Source organism: Carettochelys insculpta, chromosome 2 (genome assembly GCF_033958435.1).
Source record: "Carettochelys insculpta isolate YL-2023 chromosome 2, ASM3395843v1, whole genome shotgun sequence".
Classification (NCBI taxonomy): Eukaryota; Metazoa; Chordata; order Testudines; family Carettochelyidae; genus Carettochelys; species Carettochelys insculpta.
The window spans coordinates 122,437,354-122,452,855 of NC_134138.1; the positions used below are offsets into that span (position 1 = coordinate 122,437,354).

The 15,502-nt window shown below is 41.6% G+C and overlaps 1 protein-coding gene across 8 annotated transcripts in view; it reads right to left on the minus strand.

The window, feature by feature from the left end:
- PHACTR1 (phosphatase and actin regulator 1) overlaps positions 1-15,502 on the minus strand; it is a 261,903-nt gene that overhangs the window by 24,748 nt on the left and 221,653 nt on the right. For 7 of the 8 annotated variants that reach the window (XR_012644501.1, XM_074987675.1, XM_074987673.1 and 4 more), the window contains 2 exons: positions 13,664-13,719; positions 7,736-7,797 (listed from right to left, as the gene is read on the minus strand). Coding sequence is in view for 7 of the 8 variants with exons in the window: in XM_074987675.1 (XP_074843776.1) it covers positions 7,736-7,797; positions 13,664-13,719 (118 nt within the window). In the remaining variant the exon portion in view is untranslated. Of the gene's footprint in view, positions 1-4,272; positions 4,917-7,735; positions 7,798-13,663; positions 13,720-15,502 lie in introns of those variants that run through there. The other variant, XM_074987677.1, reaches the window with a different exon arrangement.

Sequence of the window (15,502 nt, forward strand, 5' to 3'; positions counted from 1 at the left end):
GAATGTTGGTATTGAAGGGTACAGCCTGCTTAGGAAGGACAGACAGGGAAAGAAGGAAGGAGGTGTTGCCTTGTATATTAAAAATGTACACACTTGGACAGAGGTGGAGATGGACGTAGGAGATGGACGGGTTGAAAACCTCTGGGTTAGACTCAGAGGAGTAAAAAACAAGGATGAGGTCCTACTAGGAGTCTACTACAGGCCCCCATGCCAGGTGGGAGAGGTGGATGAAGCTTTCTTTAAGCAGCTAACAAAATCATCCAGGGCCCAGAATTTGGTGGTGATGGGAGACTTCAACTATCCAGGTATGTGTTGGGAAACTAATACAGCAGGGGCCAGACTGTCCAATAAATTCTTGGATTGCATTGCAGACAACTTTTTATTCCAAAAGGTTGAAAAAGGTAGCAGGGGGAAGCTGTTCTAGATTTAATTTTAACAAATAGGGAGGAAATTATTGAGAATTTGAAAGTGGAAGGATGCTTGGGTGAAAGTGATCATGAAATCATAGAGTTCACAATTCTAAGGAAGGGTAGAAGGGAAAACAGTACAATAGAGATAATGGATTTCAGGAAGGCAGATTTTGGTAAACTCAGGCAGCTGGTAGGTAAGGTCCCATGGGAAGCTAAACTAAGGGGAAAAACGGCTGAGGAGAGTTGGCAGTTTTTCAAAGGGACATTATTAAGGGCCCAAAAGCAAGCTATCCCGCTGCGTAGGAAAGATAGAAAACATGGCAAAAGACTGCCCTGGCTTAACCAGGAGATCTTGCATGATCTCAAAATAAAAAAGGAATCGTATAAGAAATGGAAACTAGGACAAATTACAAAGGACGAATATAGGCAAACAACATGAGCATGCAGGAGCAAGATTAGAAAGGCTAAGGCACAAAATGAGCTCAAACTAGCTACAAACATAAAGGGAAACAAGAAGGCTTTTTACAAATACATTGGTAACAAGAGGAAGACCAAGGAGAGGGTAGGGCCATTGGTCAGTGAGGAGGGAGAAACAGTAACAGGGAATTTGGAAATGGCAGAGATGTTTAATGATTTCTTTGTTTCGGTCTTCACTGAGAAATCTGAAGGAATGCCTGACATAGAGAATGCTAGTGAAAAAGGGGTAGGTTTAGAAGTTGAAATAAGAAAAGAACAAATTAAAATTTACTTAGAAAAATTAGATGTCTGCAAATCACCAGGGCCTGATTAAATGCATCCTAGAATCCTCAAGGAGCTGATAGAAGAGGTATCTGAGCCTTTAGCAATCATTTTTGGAAAATTGTGGGAGACGGGAGAGATTCCAGAAGACTGGAAAAGGGTAAATATAGTACCCATTTATATAGTACCCATTTAAAAAAAATATAGTACCCATTTATAACAAGAATAACCTGGGAAACTACAGGCCAGTCAGCTTAACTTCTGTGCCAGGAAAGATAATGGAGCAGGTAATTAAAGAAATCATCTGCAAGCATTTGGAAGGTGGTAAGGTGCTAGGGAACAGCCAGCATGGTTTTGTTAAAAACAGATCATGTCAAACCAATCTAATAGCTTTCTTTGATAGAATAACGAACCTTGTGGATAAGGGAGAAGCGGTGGATGTGGTATACCTAGACTTCAGTAAAGCATTTGACACGGTCTCACATAATATACTTATCAATAAACTACGCAAATACAACTTAGATGGGGCTACTATAAGGTGGGTGAACAACTGGCTGGATAACCGTACCCAGGGAGTAGTTATTAATGGTTTTCAATCCTGCTGGAAAAGTATAACTAGTGGGGTTCCACAGGGGTCTGTTTTACGACCGGTTCTGTTCAATTTCTTCATTAACGATTTAGATATTGACATAGAAAGTACACTTATTAAGTTTGCAGATGATACCAAGCTGGGAGGGGTTGCAACTTCTTTGGAGGATAGAGTCATAATTCAAAAGGAACTGGATAAATTGGAGAAATGGTCTAAGGTAAACAGGATGAAGTTTAATAAGGACAAATGTAAAGTGCTCCACTTAGGAAGGAACAATCAGTTTCACACATGCAGAATGGGGAGAGACTGTCTAGGAACGACTACAGCAGAAAGGGATCTAGGGATTATAGTGGACCACAAGCTAAATATGAGTCAACAGTGTGATGCTGTTGCAAAAAAAGCAAACATGATTCTAGGATGCATTAACAGGTGTGTTGTGAACAAGACACGAGAAGTCATTCTCCCGCTCTACTCTGCGCTGGTTAGGCCTCAGCTGGAGTATTGTGTCCAGTTCTGGGCACCGCAGTTCAGGAAGGATATGGAGAAATTGGAGAGGGTCCAGAGGAGAGCAACAAGAATGATCAAAGGTCTAGAGAACATGACCTATGAAGAAAGGCTGAAAGAATTGGGCTTGTTTAGTTTCGAAAAGAGAAGATTGAGGGGGGACATGATAGCAGTTTTCAGGTATCTAAAAGGGTGTCATAAGGCAGAGGGAGGGAACTTGTTCTTCCTTGCCTCTGAGGATAGAACAAAAGGCAATGGACTTAACTTGCAGCAGGGGAGATTCAGGTTGGACATTAGGAAAAAGTTCTAACTGTCAGGGTGATCAAACACTGGAACGAATTGCCAAGGGAGGTGGTAGAATCTCCATCACTGGAGATATTTAAGAAGAGGTTAGATAGATGGCTTTCAGGGATGGTCCAGAAAGTGCTTGGTCCTGCCATGAGGGCAAGGGGCTGGACTCGATGGCCTCTTGAGGTCCCTTCCAGTCCTACTCTTCTATGATTCTATATATTTCTTCACTCTGAGTTTGCTCTGTGTGCATGCAGATTAAAAGCCACCTACAAAGAGGCAGGTATAGTGAAGCGAACATTTAGAAAGACCAGGCAGCTGTGTCCCGGCTCTCAGGTTTAACATCCATTGCTAATAAGACTCCTGTCCAGATGGGCAGAGAGAACTTGCCTCAGTACTCAAGATGCAGAGACATATCTAGGCCATACTGGTGAAAGTGAGAGCTGGGGGAAAATTGTAATCTTTCTGAAATTCACTAGGTACTTGGCTTTTCCAATGGTTATTTGTCTACTTTCAAACTTTATGCCTTCCTTCTCTCGAGTGATTTCTGAGCCTTTGTAATCTATGGGGCACAATACATTCATAGATCACCGCAACATCCAACGGTAGTGAAGTGCTATGTTCTTTCTGTATAATTGCTGACAAGTAGAAGCTTTCACTAGAACAATTAGTTTAAAAATTGAAAACAGATAAACAACACTAAGCCACGTATTCACTTGGGGATTGATCCCAGGAGCCTTCCACACACCAAGCTCCCGTGAAGATTTAGTTTGATTACTGCACATAATGGGCGTGTGGGATCAAACCTTTATTTAGGAAAGTCCAAAAGCAATGTGCCCAGAGAGTGGTCTGAATGTCGAAGAGCCCAGTTTAATACAACAGAGCATGTGCAGTAGCAGATTCAACTGTTGCTTCTGCTTGTAAGTGTGAACAGGAATTGCCTGTCAAGTACTGAAATCTTCAGGATCACAGGTACAATTGCAGTTACACATTAGACAAAAAACTTCAGTCTTTGTGTTGAGGACTTCTAGCTTCAGTGCAAACAGCTGCTCTTGCTTTCTGCATTTCCTAAAGCTGTGTATGTGTTGGGATCGAGGTGTACAGTGACAAGGCAGGTTGGTTTAAGAAACCCAGATTCTTTGGTAATAATTTTAGAGTGTGCATGATGTTTTGTTGGATCAGGTTTCTCTGCTCACTTGCCAGTCTAAATACAAGACAACTTGTGAACAAAGACTTGCATAATGACATTTCCAGTTTCTGTGCAGAGATTAACTTGGGCTTTATCTTAAAGTCGGTGTAGTGTGAATTGATCCTTTTCTTGAAGCATTGGTGTAACAGGATGGCAGTGAAAATGTGCTTTGTCTTCTCAGGAGTTCTGGGCCCCCCAGTAGAGAAAGGATGTGGATGTACTGGAGCAGGCTCAGTGGAGGGCAACAAAAATGATTAAGGATCTGGAGCACAAGAGCTATGAGGATAGGCTGAGGGATTTGGGCTAGTTTAGTTTACAGAAGAGAAGACTGAAGGGTGACTTAATAGCAGCCTTCAACTTCCTGAAGGGGAGCTCTCAGGAGGATGTTGAGAAACTGTTCTCAGTGGTGTCAGATAGCAGAACAAGCAGCAATGGTCTGAAGTTAAACAGGGAGAGGTGTAGGTTGTATATTAGCAAAACAAAAAAGCAGTCAAGTAGCACTTTAAAGACTAACAAAATAATTTATTGGGTGGTGAGCTTTTGTGGGACAGACCCACTTCTTCAAATCATAGGCATACCAGAACAGACTCAATAATTTAAGGCACAGAGAACCAAAAACAGTAATCAAGGTGGACAAATCAGAAAAAAAAATTATCAAGGTGAGCAAATCAGAGAGTAGAGGGGCAGAAGGGGGTGGGGGAAGTCAAGAATCGGATTAAGCCAAGTATGCAAACGAGCCCCTATAGTGGCCCAGAAAATTGCCATTCTGTTTCAAACCACGAGTTAATGTGTCAAATTTGAATATAAAAGAGAGTTCAGCAGCCTCTCTTTGAAGAGTGTTGTGAAAATTCCTCTTCAGTGACATGCAAACTCTTAAGTCATTAAGAGAATGGCCCACTCCATTAAAATGCTGGCTAACACGTTTGTGGATCAGGAGTGTTTTTATGTCTGTTTTGTGACCATTAACTCTTTGTCTAAGAGTTGGCACATGATGGCATATATGATGTTAGCTGAGGAACATGAGAATGTGCCCATGATTCTGTGAATAACCTGGTTAGGTCCAGTGATGGTATCTCCAGAAAAGATATGTGGACAAAGCTGGCAGCAGGCTTTGTTGCGAGGAAAAGTTCCAGGACTGGTGTTCCTGTGGTATAGACTGTGGGTGTTGGTGAGAATCCTCATAAGGTTGGGAGGTTGTCTGTAGGAGAGAACAGGCCTGTCACCCAGTAATCGAGGCATAAGTTGATGGTGGGGAACTGCTATGGGCACCTGCATGGCCCCCCCAGTATGCTAGTATATTTATGGCTGACCTGGAGCAACGATTCCTCAGCTCTCGTCCCCTATTACCCCTCCTCTACTTAAGATACATTGATGACATCTTTATGATTTGGACCCATGGTATAGAGACTCTAGAAGAATTCCACAGAGACGTTAACAATCTGCACCCCACCATCAATTTATGCCTCGATTACTCCACGTGAGAGATACATTTCCTGGACACTACAGTACAAATCAAGGATGGCCTGACTGGTACCACACTGTACCGGAAACCCACTGATCGCTATACTTACCTACATGCTTCTAGCTTCCATCCTGCACACATAACTAGATCCACTGTTTACAGTCAAGCCCTTAGGTACAATCGCTTTGCTCTGACCCTACTGACAGAGACCAAAAAGTATAAGATCTTTATTAGATATTCATAAACCTGAATTACCCACCAGGAGAAATAACAAAAACAAATCAACAGGGCCAGACGCATACCCAGAGACCAGCTATTCCAAGATAGGCCCAAAAAAACCAAGAACAGAACACCGCTGGTCATCACCTACATCCCCCAACTCAAACCACTACAACAAATTATTAAAGACCTACAACCTATCCTTAATCAGGATGCTACACTCCAGAGGGCCCTAGGTGACAGGCCTGTTCTCTCCTACAGACAACCTCCCAACCTTATGAGGATTCTCACCAACAGCCACAGTCCATACCCCAGGAACACCAATCCTGGAACTTTTCCTTGCAACAAAGCCCGCTACCAACTTTGTCCACATATCTTTTCTGGAGATACCATCACTGGACCTAACCAGGTTATTCACAGAATCACAGGCACATTCTCATGTTCCTCAACTAACATCATATATGCCATCATGTGCCAACAACGCCTAGATGCTTTATCTATTGGGCAGACTTCAAACTCTCTTAGACAAAGAGTTAATGGTCACAAAACAGACATAAAAACACTCCTGATCCACAAACCTGTTAGCCAGTATTTTAATGGAGTGGGCCATTCTGTTAATGACTTAAGAGTCTGCATGTTACTGAAGTGGAATTTTCACAACACTCTTCAAAGAGAGGCTGCTGAACTCTCTTTTATATTTAAATTTGACACATTAACACATGGTTTGAACCAGGATGACAATTTTCTGGGTCACTATAGGGGCTCGTTTGCATACTTGGCTTAATCCAATTCTTGCCTTCCCCCACCCCCTTCTGTCCCTCTACTCTCTGATTTGCTCACCTTGGTAATTTTTTTTCTGATTTGTCCACCTTGATTACTGTTTTTGGTTCTCTGTGCCTTAAATATTGAGTCTGTTCTGGTATGGCTATGGTCTGAAGAAGTGGGTCTGTCCCACAAAAGCACACCAACCAATAAATTATTTTGTTAGTCTTTAAAGTGCTACTTGACTGCTTTTTTGTTTTGATAGTATAAAGACTAGCATGGCTTTCTCTCTGTTGTATATTTGGAAAAACTACTCCACCCTCTGCGTTGGAATGTGTTGCCTAGAGAGGTGGTAGATTCTCCATCCCTTGAGGTTTTCAAGTCCCAGCTTGATAAGGTCCTGGCTGGAATGACTTGCTTGGGGTTGATCCTGCTTGAAGCAGGGGGCTGGACTAGATGACCTCCTTAGGTCCCTCCCAGCTCTATGATTCTATAAATTTCTCTTCTTTTGTTACCATTATAGCTCAGTGGGCCAGATCCTCAGCAGTAAATTGGCATAGCTGCATTGATAAGATAAGAGTCATGCTGATTTACACAGTCTGAGACTCTGGCCCATTATTTCTAATGGTGAAAGAGGCCAGGCTGGACAGAGAGTGAACTGGCCCAAATATTAGCACAGCTTTGAATTAAAACTTTTTTTTCCCCACATTTCAACATACACATTTACAGCCTTTTATCAGTTTTATTATTTACACCTTTTACAACACTTTTATTCAATTCCTTGATGTTTATAAAATTGTTTGCACAAGAGAATTATTTAACTGTTCACAGTGGTGCTTTTTCTCCATCTTCTCACATGGGAAATAATTATACAATTGCCAGAACAAACTTTATGTAAAGCCAACAGGCAAGATCCTTAACTAATATAAATTAGTATAATGCCCCTGAAAACCATGGCTCTCTCATGATTCATACCAGCTGAAAATCTGATCAGGTATATATAAAATTATTACTATTTAACCTGAAAAGAATCATAGCTGGCAACGAGCTATTAGGCCATCTAGTTCATCCTTTTTTGTCAAGAGAGGTTGTTCCCTTTCCTGCACGATACACTATTCCCCACTGCTTTGTCCCTAACTAGTTTTAAATGTCTCAAGCAAAAGTTCCCTTCCATTAAAAGTCCATTCTTGAGTATGTGTCTTGAGTAAGACTTTCAAAAGTACTCACATTGCCTACCACTGCTCCCACTGACTTCAAGGAGAAAACCATTAGGCCAGTGATAAGCCTTTACTTTTACTTGTTTCTCTTAAGACATGTTTTCCTGCCTGTGAGCCTAAATTTTCTTTGCTTTATTTTCATCCCACTATTTCTCATAATTGCCCCGGAAGAGCCCCAGAGATGCTGCTCTCCTTGCCCTGAGTTTACACCTTTAAAGTGCATAGACACCTGTTGAAAAATTTGTTTGATAATATTATAAGTCCTTCTTTTCAAAAGGGAAAAGAAAAAGGCAAAAGAGTTATGCAGTCAGTAGACAATTTCAGCTGGACAACAACAGTATAAAAGTTGCCTCTCACCTTGCGTGTTAATCTTCTCTTTATCTCCCGTTTTTCCTCCTGCTCCTCTTGCTCATTCCGAGCTAGAAAAAGATTGACAAGGTTCTAGACTGTCGGCGTGATCAGAATGCACAGCATGCAACAAATAGCCCCTGCAACAGTATTCTTAAATTTCAGAACTTCTCAGGCATAGAGACAGTCTTTCTGGGAACAGCAAGCTTCCCTACCCGCTTGCCATCGCATTTCCTTCTATGACTCAACAAACAGCTGTATCTGGCTTCTGCCTCAGCGTCAGTATGAACTTTCCTTCTTTGTGTGTTTCAATTCTAGCACTACCAGGCATTCACCCAGTGCTTCCTAAACCATTATCTTCACTCCAATGGCCTCACGGTGAGCAGCAATCATAGTTCTAGCTTCTGAGAAGATCAGGCCAAGAGGGCAGGCACTTGGGGAGACATAGAAATATCTTCCCCTGGCCATAGAATAATTTGTCTACAGCTACTATAAAGAGAAGATGGAAGAGACTCACAGTCGGGATAATGGGTAAGCCTTAGGCACAGCGCACAGAAAAGCCTATCACTGTCTGAGCTATTGTGTAGCAGAGTAGTGAGGGACCTTCTGACACGGGCCTTTCATCACACGGCACCGCAACACAACAGCCAACAGTGGGGGCCACGTGCTGCATACACTAAAACCAAACAGGCCCACCTGGTAGTTTCTTACCAACACAGGTCAAAATTACAAAGGCTTGGGAAAATTAGCTCTAGCACTGCCAGCTCTATGAAACCTTCAAAAGCACCAACAATTCCTAAACTTAACAAATAGGCTCAAGACGAAAACATCCAAAACTCTTAAATGTCCCATTTTCAAAATTGACTTAGGCACTTCAGAGTCTAAATCTCATTGAAAGTCAGTGGGATATAGAAACAAACAATGGGATGTGTGTGGGCTCCTAAGTCAGTTCGGGTTTGTGTTCACTGCAGTGTTAACTGGAGAATAACTTGAGCGTGGGATGGCCCACAGGGGGATGCAGGCTAGAATCAGCCCAGCTTGTTCACTGCTTACTTGATAATCAGATTGTGTAGCTCGAGTGTTATTTCTCAGTGTGTCTAGCTCTCACCTGAACTAGGCTAACTGAAGAGGTGTTGACTCCGTGGTGAAGCTATAACCTTATTTAGACTCTTTTTGAAAGTTTATCCCCTTGTTTAGGCACACTCATAATACACAGATAGCTTAGCTAACTAAGCAATGAGTTATCACAAAATGTTCTGTACTGAGCTGCAGGAGTGGACTCTAAGGTCGAGTACGTTCAATGAGTCAAGAAATAATAATAATATACTTCAGGTTGAACCTCTCTAATCCAGAACACTCTCATCTAGTCAAATCCATAATCCAGCATGATTTGAGTTAGCTGGACAACCACTTATCATGGGTGTGGCCAAGTTTCCCATGATCCCATAAATTTTGTTTACAGCCACCACTGGCTCTCAATGGTCTATGCTGTTTTTTTAGCTCTAATTTACCCCCAAATGTCTTCTAATAGCCCTCTAAGCAGTGGAAGTGTTGGTAATGCTGCTAGACAATATTGACCTCCCACAGTCCAGCAAATTCTCTCATTTGGCACCAGTCAGGTTTCAAGGATGCTGGATTAGAGAGGTTCAACCTGTATTATATTATACATACAGTATATTCAGTGCTTGTCACCTAAGGGTCTCAAAGTATTTTACAATGGGTTGGATAACTAGTACCCCTCTTTTAGAGAAGAGGAGATATAAGGGCTGTTCTACACAGTCTGAATATTCATTTAACTGAACTGGTGCTGGAATCAATGTTGATCAAAAAGGGCAAATCCCTACTGAATTAAGCTAAGCAAATTTAAGGCGCTCAAACTGATGTAAGTTTATTTAAGATGATGCATTACTTTGGTGTTCAAAGTGGACAGACACCAGCATTACAGCACAGAGAAGCTGTTTGACATGTCCACGACCACAGAGCAAGCTGCAGGCAGAGGTAGGATTAGAAAACAGGTCTTTTGATTCCTAGTCTAAGGTTCTAACTGGCAGAGGTGAAAATCCTGGGCCCAGTGAAGTAAATTGCAGAACTCCCACTGAGATTCATGGGACCAGGTTTTTCCCACAAATATACACCAGTTCAATACACGCTATGTACAGTTATCTCCTGTTATAACAGTCTTTAATGTCAAATGACAGATTTCCAGTAATGCTTTGAAAATCGCATTTTCTGTAGGAAGGAAGTTCATGGGGTAGCATGATAAATAGACAGCAGGAGACAGATCCCAAGCAACTTTTCTATACAGTTGGAGATATATGTATTGCTAAATTCTGTTTCTTTTTCTTCCTGTTTAAAAAAAAAAAGTTCCCTGCATAAATTCTTTTTCCTGTCTCCAATCAGATTGATTTAGAATTCCACACAAAACCAAAGGAGCTGATCGTGCCAACAGTTTATTCACAGAAGCAGTGCCACTTTGTACATCTTGGCAGGATCAGGCTGTGGTTTGGGAGAGGTAAACAGCTTCTAACGGGGTTTGGAGTGAAACAAATTGTCTAGAAGGCTACAAATAAATGTCTGAAAGGGCAGAAATGAGACTGTTTAACAACTGCACCCTTTTCCCTATCTCTTTGTTCACTTCACCCCAGTTACCAAGCTTTGGAGACAACTGTGCAGGGTGAAACCTTTACCAAGTCCAAACTGGTAATTGTCAACCCTCCTTGTTTGAAGCCAGAAAGTAATTCCTTTCTCCTAAAACAAGTCTAAATTGATGAAGTTCTTTTAGCTCTACAGAGGTTACAAAACAGTTGCTTTGTGTGTCGTAGGTGGTCAGGAGATTCCTTCTTTCTCTCTGTCTCTTTGTGCGAAAACTGGAATTTTCAGGTCTGACATCAGTGCCAGTGTGACATTTCAACTGAAATTGCATTAGACCCATTATATCCGATTGGCTTTATACAGGGAATTTATACTCCTTAAAAGTTGACATCCTCTCTTCAAGTTTCCTCACAGACTAATGGGTGTCACCCATGCCTGGAAAGGACCCTCTACATGGGTAAGGGCCAGTTCAGTCTTCATATTTATCCCACAGACAAAACTGCAGGGGGCTGTGGTCCTCACTCAAACTGCTTCATGCCCTGACTCCTACGTAAGTCAGCGGGAGCTGAGGGCATGTTGCAGTGCAAGGGTGGTAATCAGCACCTTCCAGCAGTAGGTCCTCAGCTTCTCTGCTGAGACTATCATACGTTCACTAGTGCTGTTTGTGGCTGAGGGTTTTGTGCGAGGAGTATCTGTGCTTTTGGATTGCAAATCTTATATTTATTCCATCACAGTGGAGCTAGGAAATGGCCAGGTGATTTTTGCAGGAGCAAAGACTGGATGAGCAAATACATTTTGCCTCATTTTGTTTTTTCCCCAAAGGAATGGACATTGATGCAATTGTACTTGAGAAAAAAACACAGCCATGTCAAATGTGACAAGTGCATCAAAAATTTTTCAGCGCTAACCACAGAGGAAAACCTGCTTGTTTAACTTTGAAAAACACCATGTGTTCCTTTACTGTATCGTGAATTGAGCTATTAAAAATAGTCTCACTTGTTTGGGATAAAATTTTTGGACTTAATTTTCTTCTTTCACATCATCCATCCGTCTGTCTGTCTACCTATGTTCTTTTATATTTATATTTATATTTATATTTATTTATTTAAATTGCACACTGAACTATTTCAGGGGAGTGAACAATGCTGTTGTGTAAGGCTGTACCATACTGGTATCTGGTGCTTCCCGTGTTTAGATTATTAATACTGGATGGTTTCACTGCATAATATTTCAAAGCATTTGTTCATCACGCAAGTGCATCTGTAAAGGGGTGGAGGGAATTATAAAAACAATATGTAATATGGGTGAGGAACTTTTTCATATGCAGTTCTATGGCAGATCTACAGTCAGACCCCGAACTATAAAGCTTTTATTAAGGTGCCAAAATGTAGTTCTAGATATGGGGTATAAGTTTTGAAAGCACTTAAAATCACTTAGGAACCTAAATCCTACTAAAAATGCCTAAGTGACTCAGGATATTGAGTCCCAATGACACAAGGTCCTAAGTGACCTGGGCACTTTTGGAACTTTTACTCATAATAGCTTGTCTTCAGATACCTATGTCTTAAAATTTTGCCCATTGACTCTATGGCTCAGATGATCCCACCCACGTTACAGGCCCAAACCTGCTCCACCAGTACCTGACTGGTGTTTACACGTCATGCTTCAGTGCCAGGTGGTGTGATGCACCAGGTGGTTTACGCTGACTGGGAATTCATGAGTCGCTGGAGAATGTGATTCTGGAAATACCACCTGATTTTCCAGTCACTGCCCTCCAGGTCCCTTCACTGACCTGACGTGAGAGTTTAGAGTAGACAGTAGGAGATGACACATTCCAAAGTGGGCTCCAATTGAATGATGATTCCGTATCTGCTTTAATTGGCTGATAGCTTATCTAATCTTTCCTCTAAATCTATAGCTACTTAACAGTCTAGTCCTGTACCATATTTACAGAAAACCAATCACTGCAGTGCCAGCACATTGCATACCCTAATGACACCACTGAAACACGTTAGAAATTTGATTTCACCGTATTTAATCAATTCAGCTGATTAATTTCTAGAGAGCCAACCACCTGTTACATACCTCTAGGAGTCTCTACAATGTAGAAATTAAAAACATCAAGAAATATACAGGTGTGTAACAATATGATCCTACCTAAAGGCATAGCAAGGAATTTAAACATGCTATTTTAGAATATTTTTTCATTTTTTTTTAAAACACTGTAGTTCCATGGTCCTGAAATAACACAGAACACATCATTCAAGTAAGAGCATTGTGAAAATTGTATTCCTGCTCTTCCCTGCTGTCATACTACAGGTTGAACCTCTCTAGTCAGACACCCTTGAGACCTGACTGGTGCCAAATCAGAGAATTTGCCGAACCACAGGAGCTCAATATTGTCTAGCACATTACCAACACTTCCATTGCTTACTGGGCTCTTAGAAGACATTTAGGGGTAAATTCCAGCTAAATAACAGCACAGAACACTGAGAGCCAGGACTGGTGGTTGTAAACAAATTAACGGGACCACAGGAAACCAAGTAGATAAGTGGACATCCAGCTAACTAAAATCATGCCAGATTAGAGAGGTTCAGCTTGTAGCTACTTGTAAATAAATAGCTTTTATAACTTTTTATATGTAAAATCATTTTTATTTGATTAAAAAAAAAAGACATGCTATTTCAAAATCTGACTCACTGATTAGAATAACATTTCAGATTCAATCTTCCTCTGCTTGAAATCAGGGGTAAAATGTGTACTGACTGGAACAGGATCTGGCTGTTTGGGTTGTTCTTTTGTGGCTTTAAAATACCATTAAATACTGTATGGATATTGCATCTCCCCATTGGTTTGTCTGTTTAAAGGAACAATAGTAATGAAAATTTAGAAATGGTGGGCTAGGCCCCAACATTTTACTAGATTTCATCACGAATTTTGCCTGTGGGAGAACTTTGGAAGATGACCCTCCGTTTCAATTTTTTCACTAGACTAGCATCAGAGGGATAGCTGCGTTAGTTTGTATCTGCAAAAACAAGAAGTCCTGTGGCACCTTATAGACTAACAGATTTATTGGCACATCAGCTTTCATGGGCAAAGACCCACTTTGTCAGAGGCACTCCCTAAGTCTGTTCGTATTGATTAGTGTGTTGAATGTTTTTTTGTTTGTTTGTTTTTACAGTCAATCCCACCCAAACACAGCTCTAATATATATATGTGTGTATATATATTATATATATATATATATATTATTTTTTATTTGTGACACAGCTCCAGTGTATCTGGATCTTTATAAAAGACATATAGCAGCTGCCAAGTTTAATTCCAAAAGATACAACTACTTACGTTTCAGAATGTTCCTCTGCTCCAGTTCCTCAGCGGTGGGCCTCTGGCTCAGTCGTCTGCGAAAAAAATCCAGGATCAGTTTTTGGATCATGTCACATCTTCCTTAATTCAGTGGCTAGAAGAAGTGACTTTGCAGGGCAAAAGGCAGAGAATGAGGCAATGGCATTGATCCACTGTGTATGCAGTACGTCCACATTGTGTATGATATTATGGAGTATACTTCGCTCTTGCAGTCCCTTCTATGTTCAATCCAGGAAAAACAAAATGTGTTGTGTCATGTTAGATGTGACCCTCCCACTCCTACCCCAGGCAAATCTGCTAAAAGTTGGATTGCGCAGATTTCTTCACTTAATTTCCTTCCTCTCATGCTTGCTTCCTGACCTTCAAAAATACAACTAGTTTAGTTCTAGTTCCCTCCCTGCCCTCCAGTCTGATGCATGTGAGCCTCCCGACTGTACCCAACTTGTCCAAGCAGAGTTTGAACACAGCCTCAGGCCACAGAAACAAGGGGGCATGGTTAGGCTTTGCAGCCTGCAGAACAATAGCTGCAGAACTTTTCTCCTCCTCCATTCCTATTCTCCCCTTCAACAGCTGTACTGAATGTATTAATTACATACGAACAGGAATTGAAATCACTGGGCAGTCAACCTGCATGGAATACAGCCACAGCAAATAAGACCTAATTACAGAAGGTGGCTGTAAACATAAACGAACAGACAACTTTGACTAGAAAGCATGAGAGAGCTGTAGAAAGTGGTAGTAGGAAAACAAAGAAAACCAGCAAGTTGATTTCAGACATTAACATTGTTGAGCCTGCTCTTAGTCCCCCTGACGTCAATGGGAGTTTTGTCATTGACTTCAATGGGAGGAGAAACAGAATATTAAATCACCATCCAAAGCAGGAACTCGGGGCCTGATTCTGTGCTGACTACTCTCCACACACAATGTAGTCACTTTCACGAGGGAAGTTGATGACTCCCTTTTAAGTTGAGGACACCTGGTGCCATGCAGGATCAAGGGCCACTCTCTGACAATGGGAATGATTTCAGGCTTCTCAGAACACATTGGCCCCAGTCTGCAGCTGCAGCCAAGATGTGCACAGCACGGTACAGGAGGGGAATGCAGCAGTTTCTTCAAAACCATCTTTGCACTCCCCTGATCCTGGAAGCAGCCAGTGTGTGCTAGTCTGGCAATGAGGCATAAATTACAGCAACCTGAGTACTGCTCTACATTATGTTCATTCTCCAATGGCCGCAAGGAGTTGTTACAGCAGCTGGGATTCACAGGGCTGCTGGGAATTCCTCCAGTCCTACATCCCATGCCAGATGTGCAGAAGAGGACATGCCAGATGTACAGCCACTCAGCTCTATGAAGAGTCCCACATGCAGAGCGGAAACGCTCATAGACAGCATCTCAGAAATTTTATGACTTATTTGCACCTCCATAGCAGCACAAAGTGACCTTAATGCACTAGAGAATTAGGACCATTAGCTCCATCACTTTGCCATGGTGGGCTGGCCAATTATTTAATTGAAAGAGTGCTGAACGACAGACACTCATCCTCAATTCAGAATTAATAAATGTTGGTAAAGCACACTGAAGATGGGAAGTGTTATTCCAACCCTATTATTTATCATTATTATCCTTAAGATCCAGTTGCTGTTGCTAAGGGGATGCTGAGATAGCGTACCTTAGTGTGGCGGTCATTAAAACCATTTCGTTACTAGCAGCGTATGGGAGTCAAAGCATAGTCACACATTTTAGCTTGGCAATACATAGCTCCAGGGAGCGAGCTGTACAAAGCTTCTTATGCACCACATTGTGAGAGTTCTCAGGAAG